This window comes from Corvus brachyrhynchos, unplaced genomic scaffold (assembly GCF_000691975.1).
Source record: "Corvus brachyrhynchos isolate BGI_N302 unplaced genomic scaffold, ASM69197v1 scaffold116, whole genome shotgun sequence".
Classification (NCBI taxonomy): Eukaryota; Metazoa; Chordata; class Aves; order Passeriformes; family Corvidae; genus Corvus; species Corvus brachyrhynchos.
This window is the reverse complement of record NW_008240221.1, coordinates 8655125-8679124: the sequence shown is the minus strand read 5'-3', so window position 1 is coordinate 8679124 and position 24000 is coordinate 8655125. Positions and strand designations below refer to the sequence as shown.

The window sequence follows — 24000 nt, the reverse complement described above, 5'->3', positions numbered from 1 at the left end:
GCTGTACAAGGTCATATGGACACCCACATGGATTGTGACATATGAATGCAAGACTCACAAGCTGAGAGCAAAATGAATCTGTTTATTGCAGAGTTAAGACAGTACTTATATTAGTGTGAGAATCTCTGTTCAGTCCTTCACATGCAACCCGGTTGCAGGCCTGTAATAAATCCGTCGGCCTGACAGTTTGTGAGTTTCCTCAAGGTTTGCAGGCTTCGAAGAAATGGGATGCCTTTCCTGTTCTTAGATAGTGTGTAATCTACTTTCTTCTGTGCTGCCCAGGAATTTTCTGCAGTGTCAGGCTTGTTTCTTTCTCACAATGGATGAGGACCCTACAGCTTTGAAATCTCCCTGTTCACTGACATCTCAACGCAGTTCCAAGTCTTTGGCTTCTGTGGTGAGAGTAGCCTGGCCATTGTAAGACACTAATGACTGTTGATAGCATTTTTTTCTGAATCTGTAACTTATGGCTTCCCAGCACAAACTGTTTGGTTTTGTAATAGAAAAGAAAAAAAATCCCACACTTAAATTGCTGTTATCTTACAAGGTAGATATATTATGACAAAGAAGTTTTTGCAAGATACACACCACTATTATTTGAAGAAATATAATATTCTTGATGGATTTGTTCAGTTCTCTGTAAAAATTCAAACATTTTCAATGCCAGAGCCACATGCCCATTTTACAGTTATATTCTTCAGCTTATCATCGTTGGGAGAGGAACATTCTGTCTGTAAGACCTCAGTGGTGAGCTGTAGATAACAGAACAAGCAAAGAATTAGTGGCCTTTTAAAAAATTTTTATTAAATATGCTAGGTTGTTATACAGAAATCAATGGATTATTACAAAATAGTTTTCAGTCCACTTTCCAAACCACTAACACCAGAGATTACAATGTGGAAGGTCCTGGAGTAGAAGGTTCTGGATAAAGGTTTGTTTGGTAAATAGAAACTTGGCCTTTGAAGCTGAAAAAGCCCACCACCAACCCCAAATAGAAAATGCCACTGTTCATTCTGCTTGCTTTCATTATTATTTCTCAGAATCTCTGCGTCAAACCACGATAACCTCTTATCTATGTGATTATTGTAGTTTTTTCTTCTGGTATTGCTAAAATGAATATTCTTAAACAGAATAGCAGAACAACATATTCTATGAGTTTTACCATTACCATACCAAAAGCCATAACAGGTAGCAACTGACTGTAATACTGGGGGAAAATAATAATATGCCATCAACTGAAAACAGTATTTCTTTACAAATAACAAACAAAAATCACGAGGCTACAACTTTTCCTAAATATCTTTCTTGCAAATTCTAAGCAATCTGCAAGAAGATTAGGGATTTTTAGGAATGGAAACGAAGGGACATCCTCTTTGATGATGGCATTTCAGTAGACACCAGAACAAAGGTGTATTTCTGCTTGGAGATGTGTGAGCACAAACCCATCACCTTCCCTTGGACTTGATAGGAAGGACACCTACAAATCTCACACATCTCATGATAAATAATAAATACAGAAACCATGCTGTAAAAGCTCGTATTTTCCAGGTTAAAAGGCAATAGAAAAGCAGGAGCAGATGTTGGGCTGTGCATGCTGCACTAAAAATTGTTGTAGGAGCCATACACAGGGAGGACAACATTTTGGCTGGGTTTGTACAAAGGCAGAGTTGCTGATCTGCATGCCTTAGGCTTTCCCAGGGAGTTGTACCAAATCTGGCAACACAAGTGCTCGGGAATTCAGGATTCATATATGCCCTATGCCACCCCACTGTAGTATTTCCTGCTCTTCTGCTGTATTTCCTAAACTTCTCTGCAATATCAGCATCACCTTTCTCAGTTTTTTGAGAAGGCAACACTTTTACATACTCACGTACCCCTCCTGCACCCACCGTATTGTTTGGTGTGACTGACAGCCAAAGACAACCCACATCACAGCTCAGGGAAGCCCATGTGAGCTGGCTGCCCAGCAGACTGTTAGCAGAGCCACTGCCAATTTCTTTCCATCAGGAAGGCATGGCACTAATTAGCAGAAATCAGACTATATTCCACATTTCTAACTGGCAGGTCTGATTTGGTAAAGAAGCCATTCAATAATTAGAAAAACTAGCAGTACATTAGTCTGGAGATATAGTCCTATACAGCCCCTATACCTATACAGTAGGTATGCATGTGGCTGTCACTCTTGAAGCCCTTTGTTCCATTAAACCCCAGGTTTTGGGGATTCTGAGACCAAGTTCAGGGCTCTTTCCCACACAGATGTAGATCAAGCAGCAAACTCTCTAGTGCAGAAGGTTCAAAGAAAATGTTTACAGCTCATTGCAGTGGGCTGAGAGACAGAGAGGCTTAAAGGCTAAAGCTGCTCTGGGACCTGGCATTTCTGCTGGACTAGAAGACAGCCTGAACTCATCCTCAAACGGGGCCAAAAATTTCATGTTCTTGCAGCAGATAAAACTTGGACTGTTTCTAGGGTTGGGCTTATCCTGTCTGTCTGTTATTATGTGGTGTCACTGCCAGGCCAACACTGGGATGTTGGGATGGGGGAAGAAGCCAGCATGTAAGAGTTCATCTAGTTTGCCCAGGAAATTATCCAAACCAGACCACACTCACAGTTCCTTCTACCATGTGCCAAAGAACACCCAAAATTTACCACAGATCCAACCTTTGTTAAAAATATTTGGTGGGACAGCTAACTGGGCTTCAAGCTTGGCTGCAGAGGTGCTCTAGCAGAGCAAATTGCATTTTAAAATAAGATATTAAAATAACAAATACTAATGTAGATTTACTTCTACACTATGTTAGCATTAAAAATATTCCTGATTAACAACTTCTCCTTAACTGATTTTTATTCAGGCAGGTAATGAAAATTAAATATCCATTAGGTATTTTAGTAGGGGTAGCTGTTTTTAATGAACAAGATTTTCAAAGGTAGGTCCCTTTCTCCAGTTATGCTCAGTCTCTGAGGTGACAAAACCTCTGAACTTGGTCAAGGGAAATTGGGGCAGGGGTGGAGACAAGGCTTGGGTTTAAAGAGCTTTTAAAGTTTCATATGTGGATTAATCTTAAATTCAGTACTGATAGTAGCTACAGTGCAGGATTCATGAGCAGAACTGTGCAGAGTGGTTCTGTCACCCATTGTAATTTTGTTTTCTTGAAACAGTTAAAGTGTTTTGTTTCCTGAAGGAAAAAGCGCTAAATCTAGCACCGAGTTTACGGTTTTGTCAGTAGCACTTGGGTTTACAACAACTCCCAGTAATATTCCAACTGCAGTTTCCTTTTATCTGCTGTTATAATATGGCAGGGCCTGACACCTTTTTAGACATGAAAAGAGTATCTTGTCTCAACTAACAGCTGCCATTAGTCTCTTTTGCCACTCCATTTCCAAGCGTCTTCCTTTAAATAAGAGCCAAGGCTGTGCAGATCCTAAAAGTTAAATAATCCCTGTCTCAAATTAGGAAATTTCTTGGCTAACTAGCAAAAGATTTATTGCATTTGTCAAATTTTTGTGTTTGTTAAGCAGGTTCACACGTGGATAAGTATTTCAGTACTCTCTACCAATGGGAAAATGTGAGTGGGATACAGAGACATTGAGAGATGGTCTTTTAATTTTTTTTTTTCTAGCTCTCTATGTATGTATTCCATGTAAACAGCATTTATTTTCCTTTCTTGGTGATTGTGGACCTGAAATAGTGAGCTACAATCCTAAACAAAGCCAAGTAAACAGTTGTCTTTGTCAAGATATGCTAAACAAATGAGCTGCATTTAATGTTTAATACTGTTTATAAGTGGAAATAATGGTATTTATACCACTAAGATAGAACCTACAGCTCTGCTCTGTATCTCTGTGAGCATCATTCAAGCTAGAGGGATGCCGGCATGTGGAGTGACAAATCAGGTAAAGTACTCGGGCTGGGACAGTAGTTGTGCAGAAAACCTTTCAGAAAACTACTTCAAGAACGATGAGCCCCTTACCTGCCTCACCTCCATAGTAGGTACACCTTTATTCCTTTTTATGAAGCACCTGGTAAAGTCAATTCAGACAGATCAGGAAAGATGATAAATGAAAATCTGTTCAGGCTCATGAGGTTGATGCATCAATTGATTTATTCTTACAGGCAGTTTAACATAATCCTGTAGAAATATTCCCTGCAGAAGAAAGTTACCTTAAACCCCCTCAATTTATTTAAACATCATTCTCACAAGTGTGAGATGTTGCAAAGCAGTCAGCAGAGTAAAAAGCTCCAAAGAAAAATCATCCCTAATCCTTAGACTGAGTAAATTACATAAAGATGAGAAACCAAAACACTTTAAAAACTTTAATTACCCTTCTGTAATGAATCACAAGTTTAATTCAAGCAATAGTCACCCCCAATGATAAATGTTTTTATTTTCTGCAATGAGCAGCTACAGCCTAAATAGAGGGAGCATCATACACAGTTGTTTTTTCACATCTGTTGCTGCTTCTCTAGTGGCAGGAAACTGGCACAAAATTTGGATGCATTCCATATGAAAAAAATTGAAAATTTTCTGCTTTTCATGCTTGAACTGGACTTGTGAAACCAGATTAATTAGTAGGAAAAATCAGCAACATAACATCTTTTCCTCTGCAGTCCTTAATATCTTATATCTCATTTCTGACTTCAATCATCCACAAAATATGAACTAGTCATAATTCTGGCACAGTATTTTCATCTCCTCATCCTTTAAAGCAGTCATCCCAAGCAGATTTGGAAAGCAAAGCAAATTCCCTCCAAAAACTACTCTCACTCCCCAGTTCTAAAGAAAGCGCTAAACCACAGATATCTCCACATTGTGGGTGAAATGGAATGATCCCCCAACAAAAGAGCACATTCCCATACCCTGGGACGGAACAAAATTTAGGTTGTTCATGTGATGTTGGCATCTTTATTAATGAAAATTTAAACTCTTGATTTCAACTTTCAGTATTCAAAATCATCAGCAAGAAAAAAAAAATTATACATAACTGAGAACAATGTTTTTCCACAAAATACCCCCCACTCAGATCTCTCTGATAAGGAATGGCTCCCTGCCCATGGCACAGGGGTTGGAACTAGATGATTTTCAGGTCCCTTCCAACCCAAACCATTCTGTCATGCTATGAATCTCTCCATTTCCAGTTCCCAGGTGACTCTTACTCTCCTTCACAATACTATTCTTCCAGCTGGGTGCTTTAGAGTCTCCACAAACGAAAGACCATCTCCAAAACTGAAAATAAGTTTCCAATACTTTTTCTCTTGTTAACAATATATCTTGGCAAGAGCAATCTTCCTTCTGGCTGGTGCACAGAAAGAGTTACAAAGAAATATAGACAAGGAGGCATTCCTTCAACAGGCAGTTGAAGACAACTTTTTTTGGTGTATGAACAGAGATTGCTTCTATAATAAAGAGGCAGGAAGAGCACCTTCAAAACTATAATTGTACTCAGGTCTCCTCTTTTAAAAAAACCCCAAACATTTACATGATATTATTCAAAGAATTTGCAATATGATAATTAGATTTTTCTGTAACTTAACTTTCACTCTGTTATGAATTGAAGTGCAAGTTAGATGGGATTTCTACCTTCTTTAAGAAAAAATGCCTTAAACTGTAACTGATTAATTAAAACAGTCATCAAATCTCCTTAGATATGATAGCTATAAAACCAGAGTATCTTTTCATGGTTTATTCCACCCTTTGGAAGAGGCACACCCCCAAAGAACAGCTTATTATGGGGCATGGGAGATGCAAATTTAGCTACTGTGCAAGGCACATCTGCTGTGTGTCTCTATTTGGTTCTTCAGAGATTGTCAACACAACCAGAAACACAGGATTTCAAAACCCATTTCAAAATTTGCAAAAATTAAGTTAGTGGAGCAGAATGGAGAATTTCAGTTAAAAATGCTGCATCACTTTGTCTTATTTAGAGTATCCAACAGCACTGTAGGCACTATTCTAGCAAGTGTGTTTATAAGCAAGACTAACAGCTGTACACAAAATCCTCACAATTGGTTGGGAAAAACACCCTTATTTCTTAAATAAATCTCCCTCATCCTTGCATATTGCATCCTGATGCTTATGTATCAAGTTCAGAATGTAAATACGGCCAGAATAACTGCTACTTGCCTACAATCAACTGTTTGGTACTCTTGTTAACATGATAGTTTCAAACTTCAGCTCCAGTGACAGCACTTCCTATTCATCAAAACTGTGTCCACATAAAATTGATAGAGCATACTGCAGAAACTTCAGGAAAGAACTCTTCAAGAACTGACAGTTAACTGATAGTTAACTGATAATTAATTGTTACCATAATCTATTTTATGGAAAGCCTAATTGATTTTGATTCTTCCTTTCAGTCTTTCAGACAGGGGAAGGGGACTGTCTGCCCATGCATAATTCAGAACAGCCCTTTTGTCTTGCTGTGTGGGATCAGAACCCAATCTCTCAACTGGTTGCTCTGGACTTTGGGAACAATTAACTTCCTGTACAGAGGATGGTTTTGGAGATACCTGAACTGAGAAGCTATTAACATCTTTCTTTAAACTGGTAGTTTTCTTCTTCCCCTTAATTGTAAGGGCTGAGTCACTGTTTGTCCTTTTGCTAGTAACAACACTACTCCATTTCTTTGTAAAACATTTTTTAAACTGGGCAGGGTTCAGTTGCCTTTTCTGCTGCTCATAAATCAGGATTTTATCCACATGCCCCTCATCACTGTCTTCGCTAGAAGAGCATCTGTTCTGACAGACACTCTTTTTAGAAGAAGCTTTCCAAGTAGTTTCAATACAAGCTTCTTTAATGTGACAGCCAGTTGCATCTGCTGGCTTTTGAGATGCTGGAAGCATGTCACACCCAGGAAGAAGTGTCTCTGTTGTTCGCCCACTGAAGGCTAGAGATGTTGAACTGCTTATGTAAGGGCCTTTTTGCACCATGTCAGCCAGGATGTCAGCTTTTTTGTACTCATCTGGATAGATATGCACGCTGGATTCACTTGCAGAGTTTTCTGAGAGAACATTTTTACTTTCCTGCACTGGTTTATTTAACTGACATGAGGAAGAGACGTAATTCCTACCCAGATGCAATGTTTCTTTTGTTTGTTTAAAACATTTCAAAGACTCCAGTTGCGTTACATCTTCAGACAAAGGCTGTGAGGGAATGGGAGCCTTCTTCAGTATTCGCTCACTTAAAGACCACTCCTGAAGTTGTCCCATAGCATCATTTGAAAACAAATCATCTTCACTACCTGAATGCATATCAGACTGTGTAACATCAGAATATTCTGAGCTATTTCTTACTGTTTCATGACCTAGTGGATGTGAGTGTTTTATGCATGTGGTTAAGTCAACTGCTGGATCATGGTCATCACCCCCACGGGCTGGTGAAGTGCTGAAGGAGGTTCCTTTCCCATCAGTACTGCTCAGCTGCAGACCAGCTGGTACAGAGGATGATATCTCTGAATATTTAGTGCTTTGTGAGGGCACAGATGAGTCAGCAAGAGCAGCTGATGCTGGCATGTGAACTGCTGTTAGGCAGGAAGCTGCAGCTAATGCTGCATCTTTTGATCCAGTACTTCTCTGCTGGGTCTGGTCTTCTGAGGGAGCTTTTGTATTTGACATGGAGTGTTTCACAGGAAGAATTCTGTTTGTCGGCTTTAAATTAATTTGAGACAGAAGATTGGTAACTTCATCACAAGCATTTGGTAATTCCTTTCCTTCTGGTCTGTTTTTCCTTTCTGAAAAAAAAAATAAAAAGTGCACTTTGAATAGCACATAAATCACAGTTCAAGTTTCTTAGTGCTAAAGTATAGAATAGTAAGATTAAAGCATAGTCCTTGCAAGGTATCATGACCTCATCTTGTTTTGGCAGGATATTGTTCAGGAGTGGAAGAAATGTCTTCCGCTTTTTTGCATTCTGGCAAGACCCAAAAATTCATAAGAAATAAGCTCCTGGACTTACTTTTCTGTTTCTTCTGAAGAACTTCTGACTTTTCCTCTTGATAGAGGGCAACAATATCAGGATAAGCAGCCTGAAACAAAGACTCTTCTTCTACTGTGACTACAAACAACTCCACAGGCTCATCTTCTGGATCAACATAATGTTCTGAAAAAATAATGAATGTACTTTTGATATGAATATACACACATCAAAGCAGGGAATGAAAAACCAAACAGCACAGATTTGAGTACAAAGAATAGTATGATAATTGAGATTTACCTACAAGTGAAGTCTTTTTCTTCCTGCCAGTGTCCTGGTACAAATGGACACACTACAGGGAGGAGTCTGGCAGCATAGAAAATTTTCTAGCTAGTAAATAGTGACAGCTTCAGGTAAATAGTGAAATAAAGTATGAAATACACAGTTCAGATCTTATTAACATGTACCAGAAAAAGTAGCTGAAGACTGAGACCCTTGCTTTCTAGGTGCTTTTTTTTCCTCTTTAAAGCATTGCTTTTACTTTCAGGGTATGTGAAATTTGATGCACATTTTCTGTTGTTTCCAGAGAACAGTTTCCAATCTCACCCACATTTTACTGCCTCAGAGTGCTGCCAAACTCTTGTCCTCTTTAAAGCTTGATTTTACCTTTTTCTATGAGCTGTTTTGTCCCATAATGTACACAGAAATCAGACCCACCTGGTTTTTGCCATTCAATTTCAAAACAAGGAATTCCATTTTTAATACGTGTCTTAACAATCCTGTAAGAAGAGAAAGTCCATTAAATGATCGAAATCTAGACTTGAATACAAACATATTTCAATATTCTATTTTGGAATGATTCAGAGAAAAAAATCTTCTCGTGAAACTGAGATTACTACACCTTTTAAAAAAATACACTACTCTGTATACAGTGAAATTTGGACTACAGACTTGAGCACTGAAACATTTTTATTTCTTTTAACACTCATAAGACCATTTACACAAAATAAAAAAGCGCTTCTGTAACAGACAAACATAATGCAGACTTCTACAAACATTAGGTTTAGTATCTTCAGCTGACCTGCCTGAAACGCAGATCCTGCTTGACCAACCTGTTCTCCTTCTTTGACTGGGTGACCCACTCAAGGGGATAAGGGAAAGGCTGTGGATGTCATCTGCCTAGACTTCAGTAAAACATTTGATGCCATTTCCCACAGCTTTCTCCGGAGGAAACTGGCTGCTCATGGCTGGGATAGGTGCACTGGGTTAAGAACTGTTTGGATGGTAAGGCCCAGAGAAGGGTGGTGAGTGGAGTTACCTCCAGCTGGAGGCCAATCACTGATGGGGCTCCCCAGGGCTCAATACTGGGGCCAGTCTTATTTAATGTCTTTATCAGCGATCTGGATGAGGGGATCAAGGTCACCCTCAGCCAGTTCACAGATGACACCAAGTTGAGTGGGAGTGTTGATCTGCTGGAGGGCAGGAAGGGTCTGCAGAAGGATCTGGACAGGCTGCATTGATGCTGAGGCCAATGGTGTGAGGTTCAACAAGGCCAAGTGCCAGGTCTCACCCTTGGGTCACAACAACCCCTGCAGTGCTACAGGCTGGGGAAGAGTGGCTGGCAAGTGACCAAGAGGAAAAGGATATGGAGGTGTTGGTCAACAGCAGCTGAACACGAGCCAGGTGTGCTGAGGTGGCCAAGAAGGCCAATGGCACCTGGCCTATATCAGCAATAGTGTGGCCAGCGGGACCAGGGCAGTGACAGTCCCCCTGTACTTGGTGGCACTGGTGAGGCCACACCTCAAATCCTGTGTCCATTTCTGGGCCCCTCACCACAAGAAGGGGTGGTACTGGAGGGGCTGAAGTGCGTGCAGGGAAGGACAATGGAAGTGATGAAGGGTCTGGAGCACAAGTATGAAAGGAGCAGCTGAGGAAGCTGGAGGTGTTTAGTCCAGGGGCACCTTACGGCTCTCTGCAACTGCCTGAAAGGAGGTTGCAGCCAGGTGGGGGTCAGTCTCTTCTCTCAAGTACAAGTGATAAGACAAAGGAAACGGCCTAAGCTGTACCAGGGGAGGACTGGATTGGATAGTAAGAAAAATTTCTTCACGGAGAGGGCTGTCAAACATTGGAACAAACTGCCCAGGGAAGTGGTTGAACCACCATCCCCAGAGATGTGTAGATGTGGCACTGAGGGACATGGTTTAGTGATGGACTTGTCAGTGTCAGGTTAATGGTTGGACTTCTCCAAATTAAATGATTCTCTGATTTTAAGATACTAATGGCAGAGAAAGCTGTGGCCCTGGACAGTAATTTTTTGAATGACCAGAAAGGGTCATTTATATCTTTTGTGTGAGAACATGAGGAGAGAGAGAACTTGAACTGACCAGGGACAGCCACTATGAGATTTTTCTAAAGACTATCTACATCCTCTGCATTTTTAAACACTTGTTAACAAAAGAAATCTTTGAGAGTACGCATTGTCTTTTAAACTCTTGAGACACTAAAAAGTGTTATAAACAGAGAATGCCAATGAGTTCATTCATCGAGGTAAATGCTGGTAATTTATCTTGCCAATCTATTTAAAAAGCATCCCCCAACCAGTCTCCCCATTCTTTTGAAAGGTAACGCTGAATAGAACAGCATCTCTGGAAGTAATAATTCAAGACTATGATGCATCAACCCAGAAGAGATACTATCACACCACTATTGACTGTCCTCCTGTCCTCCTACAATTAATGTCTAAAAATCTTGACCAGCATGGAAAAACTACTAACCTTGTTCCAACAAAAGAATTAGGGGAGCAGAGGGAATTTGGGTTTCATTTGAGAAATGAAACCATCAGATAAAGTTAAAGTCACAATTCCCTTCACACAGTGAAGTTCAGATCTGCTAAGAGATACTATAGATTCTAGAAGTTTACTTAAGTTTAAGAAAAGATTAGATCATTAAAAAAATAAATTACATTGAGGGCTGATAGAATAAGAAAATACTAATTACAACTCAGAAAATTCCTGAGTAACAGAAACCTGGATGGTGGGAATTATTATTCTGGGAGAACATAATTACATGTTTATCTTGCTTTTTTCCCCTGCATGTCCATTTTTAGTAACAGTATACTTGGCCATTTTTACATTCCTAAATGCAGCAGTCCTCAATGAAATGTTGTTTTTGACACATAATACAATGACAGCTGGTAGGTCTGATAAGCAATCAGAGACTATGACTGAATCTGCAGATGCTCATTTCTAAGCCTGAGCTCTTACTTTGAGACACAGAATTGAATTAAACTTCTGCTAAGAACCTGAGCAGAGGACCTAGGCAGATCCAAGGAAGAGGAACAAGGAGCAAGCATAGAACAAAAGCACTGCCAGTTAGAATGAAAGGAAACTTCTCTATGTATTTATTACTTTGTGCAGCAGTAGTAGGATTGGTGCACTGATGTGAATTTTTAACCTCTATTCAAAACAAGCAGAAAGGTTGAAACAAAGATGGAAAAAAACCTTGTGGTTTTGCTCTGTCAGCAGAAGTAAACATATTAAGTTCAAGTAATCAAGCTACATTACCGTATTGCCTGCAGCTGCTTTGAGTCAATGTATCCAGATTTTCTCTGGATCATATCATAACATGTCAACAGTCCTAACAGCTTCTTACAAGCATAATGTTTGGTCCATTCCATTTTTTCTGAAGCAAATATCTGTTCATATACAAAAAAACCCAAAAACAAACTTTAAACCTTTCTTTATTTTGTTAGATATCATGCTTAGACAGTTATGTAGTTGGGACACCAGAATAAATAATTAAAATACCTGGGGTGCTTTTATACATTAGTGTAATGCCCAATGATACCTCACTGCCAAGGGAGGGAACAGCCATCCCTACCAGGGCACATTCATCAGCTGTCAGTAACAAGCCAAGGGAACAGTTGTGTGGTGGCAGCAGAAGGGATAAGACAGTTGTTAAACACCTTGTCAGACTCACATCAGCTCTGCAAGGAGCTGTGAAAGTTAGAGATTTCACATGTGAGAGAATGAACATGGACTCTCATTAAAGCCACATTGTTTAACTGTGGTCTACTATACTACCCATAACTCTTACACTGCCATCAATCCCAAAAAATGAAACACCGTAAGGGATCTGATTTTGCCAATAAAACCAAGTAAAAAGTCTTCCTAGAAAACAATGCTAATGTGCATATATTAATACCCTCACCCCCTTCTAGTAATATATTGGACACTGAAAAACAAACACAAATGAGCTTTCTCTTCATTCCACTTTTCTATCCACCTATTTACAGCAACTGATTTTTTCCAAAGTCTTCAATTTTAGGCTTTCAGAACAGTGAGGTATACTAAGATGTTGTAGCAAGATTCTTTAATTCTTATTTAAAGTAAAATTACCAATGAATATCACAATTATCACAGATGCCTTCCTTAGTAATAAACAAAAGGCTACAAAGCAGAATATCCAATATTTTGTTATATACCTGAAAGGACAATAAATTTGGCCTTCGACATTCCTTTATGCTGATCAATTTGTTCTTGTTTACAAGAAACTCTTGGATAACCTTGAGATAAAACATAAAAGAGACAGCTTAGGAAAGGGCAGAAAACTGAAATTTCAACTAATCGATTAAAAAAATTTAAGTAGGCTTGTTTGTTACCTCAGAGAATGGAAAGCCCTCACAACTCTTGGCTTTTCTGCAGGTAAAACAAATGTGTTAGGTACTGAAGGCAAATGGGAAAAATGTAGAACATAAATGCTCACCCTGCACACAAATGCAGGGAAAAGCAGTTAAATTTTCAGGCCATTCCTACTTTCTGATACTGTCCTCCACTGCATTTGCTTGTTTCACTCGCTCCAACTGATGCCATGCACAAGGGCAGCAGTGTTTGGAGTCACTGGGTTTGCAGCATCTCACAGTTTCACAGAATTTACATCCATTGTGCTCATGTTCCTTGTAAGATCCTGTAGCAACAGACACACGAAGTGAGGAGAAAAGGGCTTTCCAAAATCTCCAAACCTATAAAGTCAGTATCACAAATATAAAGCTCAGAACACGTATGAATCCGATGTGAATAGCAGTTGTAAGCAGATCTGAGTGCATTAGCTGCATTTATGGATCTACAGTAAAAACTGAAAACGACATGCAGGCTTCTATTTTTCTGAAGACTTCTTCCCTCAACAGTTCCAGATCTTAAGCTGACAAGTTATTATCTAAAAACTACAGAAGTAACGTGTGATAACCTGGAAAACACATGTAAGTAATATATTTGAATCACGCTTCTCCTTTGCCAAATGATGGGTTTGAATGAGTTCACTGATCAAAGAGATGATACCAAAATGAAGGCCCTTGGGATTAATTTCTTTTTAAGAAAACACTGCTGCAAACCTCATCAATGCTAATGAGATTAGGTCCTCTTGATGTAGGACCAATTCAGGCAACAAAAGAAATAGCTGCTGAGCAGTATAAAGTATAACATGCTTTCTTTACTGATCATATTAAGAAGGTAAACATCTGGGATCCCACAACAGCATTGTGATAACGTTCCATCTGCTGCCAACTAGTTTCACATTTGAAAAAAAGTAGACCCAAGCCTTGAAAGTGTTAATATAAGGGTACATATATACAACATTGAAAATGTGAAGATGGAAGCTGAAAAGCATTTTTATTTCTAGTAGTAAAAAACTCCACAACCCAATAAAACAAAGAAAATCCATCACCCTCACCCTATAACAAAAAGTAAACAATTAGGCTAAAAGTACAACTCAACTCTTTTCACACTGACCTGGATGATGGCACTCTGAACAGTGAATTACCCTTTTAACAACCAAAGGTGGATTATCATCACACTGAAATTGTTCCTTCCACTGCTCAAACCTAAAAGGATGATGTTAAAAGGATCAAGAAATATTTTTAACTTTCCCATTTGAAACACTGAAAAATAATCTCTTTATACTTCTCAAGCATCTATCCAAGAAACAGTTTTCCAACCTATGAAACAGGGTTCTTTTAAGTACATTATATTGGATTTCTAGTATTGACACACACATTATGATAACAAACACAGAAAGCACTTGGTATCTCAAATCCTTATTCACAACCCAATTAAAAGTCTCTCATCAGTCCCTACAACTTTCACTCCAATATATCAACATATACCTGCTAGGTAAAGAGCTAGGAGCCAGCTGATGTTTAAAACAAGTAAAAGACTTGCCGAGCAAAACACCCAACTCCTTTAGCAAACACAAGGTAAGGAATGTGGTAATATCACCCTTAAATTAAAGTATTACAAATATTGTCCTGGAGCTGAAGTACATACTACTTAGTCTTTGAATAAAAATGTACTTACGTAACTTTCCATTTTACCTTTGCAGTAAGTTTTGACCTCGCAGAGTTTCAATTAACTTTAAAGCTTGTTCCTTCCCAACTCCTGGAACCCCCTACAGAGAAACACAAAACATTATTTAATTACAAATAAAATATACATATTTGCACAAAAAACATCTTTATAACATTATGTAGAGAAATGACAAAAAGCGATTCCAGATGTTGAAAATAAATTGAGAAAAATATTTTTGACCAAGTTCTAAGGGCAGAGAAGGCGACAAATTACAGTTGTACCGCCAGCGTAACACACAAGCTGTTCTTATGCTCAATAGCACCCTAGATAAAACAAGGCAAAGAAAGAAGGAGAAAGTAGTAATAAAATAGAAGATTCAGACTAGAGAAGTTACAGTGAAGTGGTGAAACACTGGCACAGGTTGCCCAGAGAGGTGGTGGATGCCCCATTCTGGAAACATTCAAAGGTCGGGTTGGAATGGGGCTCTGAGTGACCTGGTTTAACTGAAGATGTCCCTGCTCAGTACAGGGGAGTTGGACTAAGTGAATTTCAGAGGTGCCTTCTGACCCAAATTCAGTCTATGATGTAAAACACACATACTGCTTTCCAGTTCTTCTTTCCATCTTTACCCTATTTTGCCAAGAATCAGTAAAGCATATATATTACAGTATATATAAAGATTGTATTGAGTGTACTTCCTACATCATCATTACAAATAGATCTATACTTGTTCAGCTGTAATGGCAGAACTGAATACATGCAACCACAGAAAATAAATCTACATTCCAAACCAAGTCCTCATTGGACTACAGTCAGTCATTCAAGTAGAATCAGATATTCAGCTTCTGCAAGGAAAGCATTGTTTTGATGTATTTTCAACAAAATAAGTGCAATTATAGCATGATATTCTCATTTACCTGTTCTTCCAGTCTCCATTCCCAAAGCACTCCTGTAATTCAGCTTTCCTTATAAATTTCTGTCTTCATCTACTTTGCTGAGCTGCAATAACTCAAAGGACCTATCTGACATAATTGTGACACTTTAGGACTATATAAGAACCTGGCATTCCAGGAGCAGCTTTGGCACAATAACCACTGATTATCCACCGTTTTTTTTTTACTCCCTCTCTTTACACAGTAGTAACAAACTATTTAAAGATTCCTATAACAGAAGCAAAATTAAAAAAAAAAAAAACCCAAAACAAACGTCCCTGCAAAAATAATGAAAGGTGTGTGTTTTTCCAGCAGTATCAGTTGTTTAAAGGACAGTTTTATCAAACTGGGACACAATTACTTAAGAATAACTAGATATCCACTGTAAGCCTGACTGGGAGCAACCACTGCCTGAAGTCACTACATGATAAAGTGTACGGAAATCAAGTTTCATCCCACTTCTTTTCCCTTTCAAATAGCATTACAATAGCTTCTGTTCAAAGTCTCAAAAAAGAATTCAAGAGTTTACAGGAAAGAAAGAAAGAAAAAAGGGGAGAAGTAATGAGTGAGATTCCTCTCGATTAATTAGAGAGACTTTCAAAGATGACTTCGAATTGTTTGTAAATTATATATTTACAAACAATGGAACAGGAATACATCCAAATTGCATCCAGAACCGCCTTTACTAATAACTATAGCTCAAAACCATCACTACTAAGTCCTCCAAACAGCACAGACAAAGCCATTTTTTCTCATTTTCCACGGCTACTCTGCCAGGGATGCACTTGTATATGATTTGTTACAAAGCATCCTCACAAACAATGGAGATCTCACACTCTGGCTCAATGTAATCAGCATCTGAACTTTTGCCTTCACTTCCATTATAAGAAAGGTTTGGAACAATACAAAACAGTCTTAGAAAGACTGATGTTCATGAACCATTTTGAATATCTTTAGCCTTTCACAAATAGAATTTACAGCGACTTACTACACATATTCTACTGGATCTCAGTAATCTGGCATTGCATACAGCTTTGCCAGCATACGCATCCCCCTTGATACACTTTGTTGTTTTTCAAGACAGTGTAAGCACCTAATAAAAAATAATTGTATTGCTTACCTTTGGAAGATAATCACAGCCCAGAAGAACTGCTAGCCCAATCAAAGATTCTCTGTCACAACCAAGTTTCTCCTTAACAGAGGACATTGTGTAACAGTCAAGATGCGGATCCTGCAAGAGAAATTTATTGCACGTTATTTCTGTTACATCAGGGAAGGAACTGTCCTGAATCACGTTCAGTTGTGATTGCTTACTCACCCCTATTCACGCACACCAAAGGAATCTTTGAAGGGTAGAGGGACTCAAAACCAAAATGAAAACTTGATTAACATGAATCAAAACATAGGCCATCGCCTCTTCCTCAAAAATGACAAAAAAAATCCCCACACAAACCAACAACCCAAAGTGATCCATTTTTCTAGAACAGATGGCCCTGACAGGCACACACTCACAAATTATTGTTTTATGCTTATTTATATAAGTAAGTAAGTACAGCTGAAAGACTGTGCTTGCCTTCATTGTTGGTGATAAATTGCAAAGAGGCGGAATGAAGGAACCAGGTCAAGGAAGAACTCAAACATGGTGTCTCTAAAGCAAATAACCTTCCATCAACTTTAACTATTTTTTAAAGAGTTAGTAGTTTTTTTAAAAATTTGTAGTGCACTTCTTTTGTTCTATTGATTTTCTCATATCTCTGAAGTGTTTTCTCAACAAGTCTTTTAGATGAGCATTATAAATTACAGAAATTTGGGCTAGCCTTTCACCAGTTCTGGAAAATTGTATTCTTAACAAATGAACACTTCAGCTCAAGGCCATAAATTATTTAGGTTTTTGAATGACCACAACAATTGATGTACAATCCCTACCCTATTCATGTTCAATAGGGATGAACAGAATTAATTACAAGTATATTCATATTAAAATGAACCTGTAAGATGCAAGTATGGGAACATTAATTAGACCCAGGAGGCTGACCACTCCCATATGACCTAAGGGTAAAATTTCTAAGAAGCAACTACTTCACTCAACTTCTCCACTGTAAAGAAGGAAACAGGAAAAGTTTGCTATTTAGCTTTATGAGAGACACCACAGGGTACTACAAACACAGGCAATATTACCCTGGTCTCGGTCGTTTTGCTCTCCTAGCCAATACAAGAATTACCAATGAATCAAATTTATTTTAAACAAACCCAGATACTGTAAGGTAAGTTTAATAACATCTAAGCATTTTTTTTCATTTTAAACAAACCCAGATACTGTAAGGTAAGTTGAAAAAAAATGCTTAGATGTTATTAAAGTCCCTTTCTTTCTGTTTATGTTTCTATAATGAGTCTATAGCAAGGACGGGAACAGGGTGAGGTACATTACCTTAGCATTCATGGCAAAGTTCCTATAAACTGTTTGAGCTCCATACAAGAAAACATCTCCATCATTGGTAATGCAGCCATCAACATGTCCTTTTGCATTTAGGTATGCACACATTGCCTCTGCTTCTCCAGCTGCTTGAACCCAAGGGACACCTAAACACTCCAGCAGTTCAAGACACTAAAAGAAGGAAGACAAAAGGAAAGACACTGAATGCTGAGCTATTAAATTCAGTTATTAGCATGCATTTTCTCAGACACAAGTGCATATAAAAACTGCTAGTGTTGCACTGCCTATGTAACACTACATCAATGAAAGCACTAATTCAGCAAAAATAGTTTAGTTTCTTGTAACAATGAAAAGTAAATGTGCACAAAGAGCTAAGTATTAAGTACAGGACTTGAACACAGCATGATTAATGGGCACCCCTTCACAAAAACCTTTTCATTGTAAATAGATATTCAGGATGTTTTCAGAAGAAGTGTAGCAAAGGAGTATTTATCTTTGTGAAGCAATGCTGCTCAGTCAAGAAGTAATGCTGAGCCAGAACAGACATCTTCCAACAGGTGCCAAACTCCCCAAGAATATCAAGCACTAAAGTATGATGCTGTCATCCTACCAAGACTGGGGCACTGTATAAGACACATCAATACATACTTACAAATTTCAGAGAAAATAATTTTTTAGAATTTAAGAATAAACATGAATTGGTATATACAGTGTAGTGAAGCCCTGAATATCCATAAATTCCACTTCATAAAATTCTGAATAGACAAAAATGGTTAATGGGAGTGGGAGGATACAAAGAAGTATGGATATCAACACCATAAAAGAACAGTAAAGTTAAATTTTGCAATAAATGCTCAATTATGGTTGTCAGTCACAACAGCACAACATGCATGGGACATGTTGAATGAGAAAATTATTCTGACACTGTTTCTCTTCTACAACACTTAATAGATACTGTGAGGCCTGCCTTCAAAGGTGCACATTCCTTCAAACCTCAAAATATTGTTTACATTTGCTGTGAATAAAGCTGTGAGAGACCGAAACGTTAGGGGTTAATGACTCAAACAATTGGCCATTTGCAAAAGCAGCAGGTGCTGTGCTGAGGCCAGGTTTGCACCCCCCAGCTGAAGAGGAGAGTTTTTGGGTGTGTGCTGGTGAAATCTCTGATCCAGTATGACAGAAGGGGGGCACACCCACCATGGGAGGATGACCACAACAAACCAACCTTTGTTTAGCAACAAGCTGGTTTTTGAGCTGGGTGAGGCCAAAAATAAATAGATCCTGTGAGGTGGGATAATGCTTTTTATCGTTCTGATTTCCTCCCTTACACAACTGGCTCAACGTAAAAGATGTACAGACCAGTCTTTCAGTGTCATTTCACCCTAATCTGCCCCAAAGGATCGGGATCTATTAACAAGAACCTCAGTTACCAGGCCTTCAGGGATGGGTTGTAACAAATGCTACTAATTATTTCAGGTTCCTGTATTTAATTTGGTTAAGATTTCTTTCTATCACAATAAAAATACTTAAACACTCAGTTCCTCACCTCTTTTAACATGGCTTTAAATAAAGATCTCCCTGTTCTTGCAGCTCCAACTTTCTTTGAAGGTCCATAGCGCATCTCATTCCTCTTGCTCATGGTGTCTGCTTTCAACCTGGGGGCCTCTCCTTCCATGACAAACACTAGTTTAATTCCCATTGATGTAAAGAAAGAGAACCGAAAAAATAGGTTTCTGCAATAAAGCAAAGTGTTCCATAAGCTGTACTATTTGTAAAGCCTGATTTCTTCAGACATTTTCCTTATATCCCTTATATTTTCCTGAGCCTACCTCTGGAAAAATCCTAGCATTGTCTTCACCTCTTATGGTTTTCTCACCCCCAAGCTAAACAAAGCCTTGATCTATATTCCTGTCTTTGGTTGAAGTTGTCATACTATGAAATTCTAGCAGCTTTACAAAATCCCAAGAAAATACCACTAAAGGACAGGAAAGATCTTTCCTGGGCATAAAGATGTAAGCAAACTTAAAAGGCTTAATAAAAAAACATTCAATATCCAAAATCTGCTTCCAAACACATATTTACATTGATTCTTTTATATCAAATATTAATCCCAAATCTATCAATACAGGTACATCTGAAGGGGTGCCTGAATGCTGTGGTATTGGACAGACTTACAGATACCATTACCATGCCAGTTTATTTCATATGCAAAACAGCACCACAGATGGGTGGGATTTTACAAGGCTGAAGTAATAAATATTTGGACTACAACAGTAAAATTAACAGAAGTCATATCAAACAGCATATGCTTTCACCAGTAATTCCAGTATCACCCTTTCAAAAGGAGTAGATCAAACATTTATATCTCTTTGACTAACATAGAGAGACGATTACTCTAGATTTAATTTTACAGTTACTACTGGCAAAAAACAGTAAGCTGGTCTTTTGAGGTTAGTTCTATTTTCACAAATGATGTAAAAAATCAATCCATACACTAAGTTACTCGAAAACACAAATTCTCAAAAAAAATGCACTGATGAAAATTGATGTATATTTTCATTTTTGTCAGCACTGTATGTGGAAAACAGCAGTTGAAGTTATAGATGCTTAGATATGCTCATTCCTTGGGTGAGTAATTTAAATTAAAAATATACATTTTCTTCAAGATTGGTCAAATGCCTGAAGAATGACTTAAACATTTAATTCAACATGGCAGTCAACTCAGAATGAACTTCAAACCCTTTACATATGTAGCATAAGTAATAACTGAATCAAAACACCAGTCATCTGAATTTCAGAGCTACTCTTAGAACTCTTTCGAGTAAGTAGCATATTTAAAATATACACCTCCAAGACTTTTGGCTCGAAAAATTTATATGGATATCATACCTGAGATGTGGCTTGGTAACTACTCCAATCATCTTTTTAACAGTCTGTGCTTCACAAACCCACAAGCTTAAATCAACAGCAAGTGTTTTCCCTCTGAGACTACTCAGGTTGACAGGCTGTCTCACAGGCTCAAGGATTTGCCACAGATAAGTCACTCCCATAGTTTCAGCTTCCTTGTTGTCAGAATGCAGATTTTAGCTGTGAAGACCAAACAAAATAAGTTTCAGAATATGACATGAAGTATTATGAATGTGAGGTTCTGAAAAGAAATATGTTTGTCATTACCAGTTCTACTTTTATTATCCAAGAACACTTGCAACCAAGTCTTCTAAGTGTAGTGACTCCAGTTCACAGATAGTTTATTACTAAATACCTTCTTTGGATTGAACAGTTGCATTACTAGTAAGCTGAACAGAAAAAAAAAAACTCGGTTGAGGAAAAGAAAAAAAATAAACAATGAAGAAATACTAATTTCCAAGTTTCATGTGTCCCTTACATACACACAACCCAAGTTTAATTTAAAAAACACTGGATTCTTGAAGGAATTACTTCCTGATTTGAGGTAGGATTCACATTAAAATTTTCTGTTCAAACAGAAGTAGCTTACAGCTATTTGAGGAATATTTACAATGACAACAGAATTTAAACTTTCCTTGCATTCCAAGATGATACAAGAAGGGTCAAGACCCAGAGATTCTGGCTGGGGAAATTCAAGCCGGAGTTCAGAAAAGAATGACGGTATTGCAGTGGCTGCTCACAGGTTGCAGACATTTTTAGCATCCAGCTGGCATACTGTCCTACTGCTTTAATCCAATGCTGGTGGAAGCCTCTCTGAGCAGGGAATCAGCAGTGATTGGCACTGAAATTTGGGACGAGAACTCCAACGTAGTACTAGTAAGAAGGCATTACTTTATTCTGGCCCTGGATGCCTGGGGAATAGCTCCGCCCAACAAACCCAACATGCACGCCTGGCTCAGGATGGCACAGCTCTTTCTTATCCAGGGATATCAACATTCATCAGAAAATTGTTATGTTTCTGAACAAATTATATACTTAAGGCAGGCACAGAACCCAAATTTACTACTTCAGGCAATCACAGAGCCCTTAAACAGGATTGGGCCAACACAACATGATGACCTCTGACTGACCCTTCCAACAGAAGTTTTGACATTTGTAACACTGTGATTGGAGAGAAACACCAGTGCCTATGTTTTACTGTGTCAATTTTGGTATCGTGCAACTAGCCCTACTTATAATGCATGCTAGTTGAAAACATACACCCACTACGCAGTATATTTCTTTACCTTACTTAACTTTACTTATACAGCTCCACTCTCCATGGTACCCCATTAATGCACTCAATTTCTTCTGTTTTCCTTACTCTTCTGGTTTTCACACCTTCCCGGTTTTACACAAGGCCTCTAGTATATACTCTTAGAACTTTCTCCCCTTACAATACCAATTAATTCCTGCACTGTCTTACTGTACAAAGTTTGTCTCATGCTTATTTATTTTCTCTCTTCTCCCCCAAAACTAGAATATAAAAATCAAACAAAACATGGAATGTTTTTTCTTTGTGATTTTGACACTACTGTATACTCAGATAAACTAAAATGCTCCTTTGAATAAATCAGACTAGATGACATACCTGCTCTCAGAGATCTGCTCAAGACACACGAGGAGCTAATCCACTGTGTGGTCGCTCATATTTAACACCACAGTCTGTCAGAACAGCCAGCCTTTGGAGGGCGCATTCTTTAATACTCTAATTTGGCTTTAAAGCAAGGCAGCTATTCAATTCCAGGTTGTTTTTAAACCAAGTCCTCATGCTAAGATTTACTTTCAACAGAATTTAGGCCTCTAATCCATTTCTTTACTACAATCACTCAACCTCATTGTAGTTGTATGCATACAGAGAATAATGGATTGCTTTTGTTGTTATACGTCAAGCCATACAATAAGTTAAAAATACAAATTAAGCATACAAATACAATTTCTTTAAGTCCAGGATGAACAATTTCCCTGATGCACAGGGGAGATACCCATCCAAACCTTCCCAAAAGGCAAGCACAATAAGAAGAAGACAATAATAAGAAGAAGACTCAGCTTCACGGAGAGAACACCTAACAAAAAAGGGAGTTGCCTTTTTGGTGTTATCATTTGGTTTCTGCCAGTCTGCATCAATACAATTTCTTAAAAAACAACTGTGTTAGTTTTAGTTTCTAAATATTGTTATGGAGTGTCACATGACAGTTAATGGGATAGACAAATACACTGCAAACACCCTACATTCCATTAGATTACAAATTTTAAAAAAGTATGTAAGTTGAAAAAAAAAAAATGGCTGACTTTTTCATTGTAATAAAGTATAGCTATTTGAGTACTTAAGTTTCTCATATCCCATTGAATATATATCTAAGGGTGAGTTATGAAAGCCTGCCAAGACCTACCAGTCTTTGCTATCTTTGAGTCTATTTTGTAAAATACTTAAATTCGGATTCTGAATACAAATAGCTCAACTACTCTTAATATGAATGATCTGTGTACTCGGACTTTATTTACGAACTTCGTTCACCACAAGCCTCCAACCCCAAAGAGATGCCAACTTCCACAGAAGCAAGACTGAACTTGATTTATTTTCATATAATTAGAAATTACTGAAGATCATTAACAGTAAACATTAACACCCCCCTACAAAACCTTCTCAATGTCTCTTTAGATCAGAATGTGCTAAAGCTATAAAGCTTTTATGTTTTATATCGTGTTTTAGGACTACGTTCTGCTCTACTAAGTTTTTTACACAGCCAGAAAAGCCAGTTACTTAAAAATAACTACAGAAAGCATTTAACGCTGAAATTCAATTCATACAAAGATACTTTCACACATTGCCAAGGTAATTTGCAAAGACCGCCATGCATATGCTTTACGTCTCACCCGGAGGCCTTTAAAAAGGAGGAAAAACAGGCGGAGGAAAAGAGAAGAGGAGAAGGAAAAACACGGCTGAGGAAACACGAAAGCCCAGACGTTTTTACCAACTCTCCTCCTCTCTCTTTCGGCGCTACCCCAGCACAGCTTTGCCAATAAACCTGCGCACCCAAAGGACAGCAGTGGCGTGCTCCAGCATCTGCAGCTTCCTCCTCAAACGCCTACGGATTTTTCCCGCTGGATGAACACAAGCCCGAGCACGAAGCGCCCGGACGCGCGGGCTCCCCGCGCGCAGCGTTTGAAACTCCCGCCCCGCTGCGCCAGCGCTCCCCGCGCACCGCGCCCACAGGAACAGGCGTGCCCGAGCTCCCCGCGGGGTGCTCAGCCTCGGCTCGGGAGCGGGTCCGCCTCCGCTGGGACGAGCTGGGACTCACAGCCCGGTGCGAGGCCGCCGAGCTCGGTCGGACCCGCTCTACAGGAGCGACGGCTCCGCCCCCCCACACCCGAAAATGGCGCGCGCACGGAAACGGGCCCCGCGGGACCGGAGCGCGCAGGCGCCGCGCTCGCGGCG

At 38.8% G+C, this 24000-nt stretch overlaps 1 protein-coding gene across 5 annotated transcripts; it reads right to left on the bottom strand.

Annotated features, from left to right (window-relative positions):
- Window positions 1-4078: 4078 nt before the first annotated feature.
- On the bottom strand, window positions 4079-23917 carry GEN1 (GEN1, Holliday junction 5' flap endonuclease). Of its 5 annotated transcripts, XM_017745061.1 has the most exons (15): window positions 23599-23917; window positions 20790-20911; window positions 20505-20702; window positions 19162-19348; window positions 17610-17786; window positions 16302-16412; window positions 14276-14349; window positions 13695-13786; window positions 12723-12873; window positions 12569-12605; window positions 12392-12472; window positions 11472-11602; window positions 8626-8687; window positions 7951-8094; window positions 4079-7726 (listed from the first exon to the last, which is right to left on the bottom strand). In XM_017745061.1, exons 3-15 carry the CDS (start codon window positions 20663-20665, stop codon window positions 6327-6329), a joined length of 2808 nt encoding a protein of 935 aa, XP_017600550.1. In that variant the 5' UTR covers window positions 20666-20702; window positions 20790-20911; window positions 23599-23917; the 3' UTR covers window positions 4079-6326. The 5 variants fall into 5 exon arrangements, with proteins under 5 accessions (XP_017600550.1, XP_017600552.1, XP_017600551.1 ...); XM_017745063.1 differs by lacking the exon at window positions 20790-20911 and having other exon boundaries at window positions 23537-23917; XM_017745062.1 differs by lacking the exon at window positions 20790-20911.
- Between the last annotated feature and the right edge of the window lie 83 nt (window positions 23918-24000).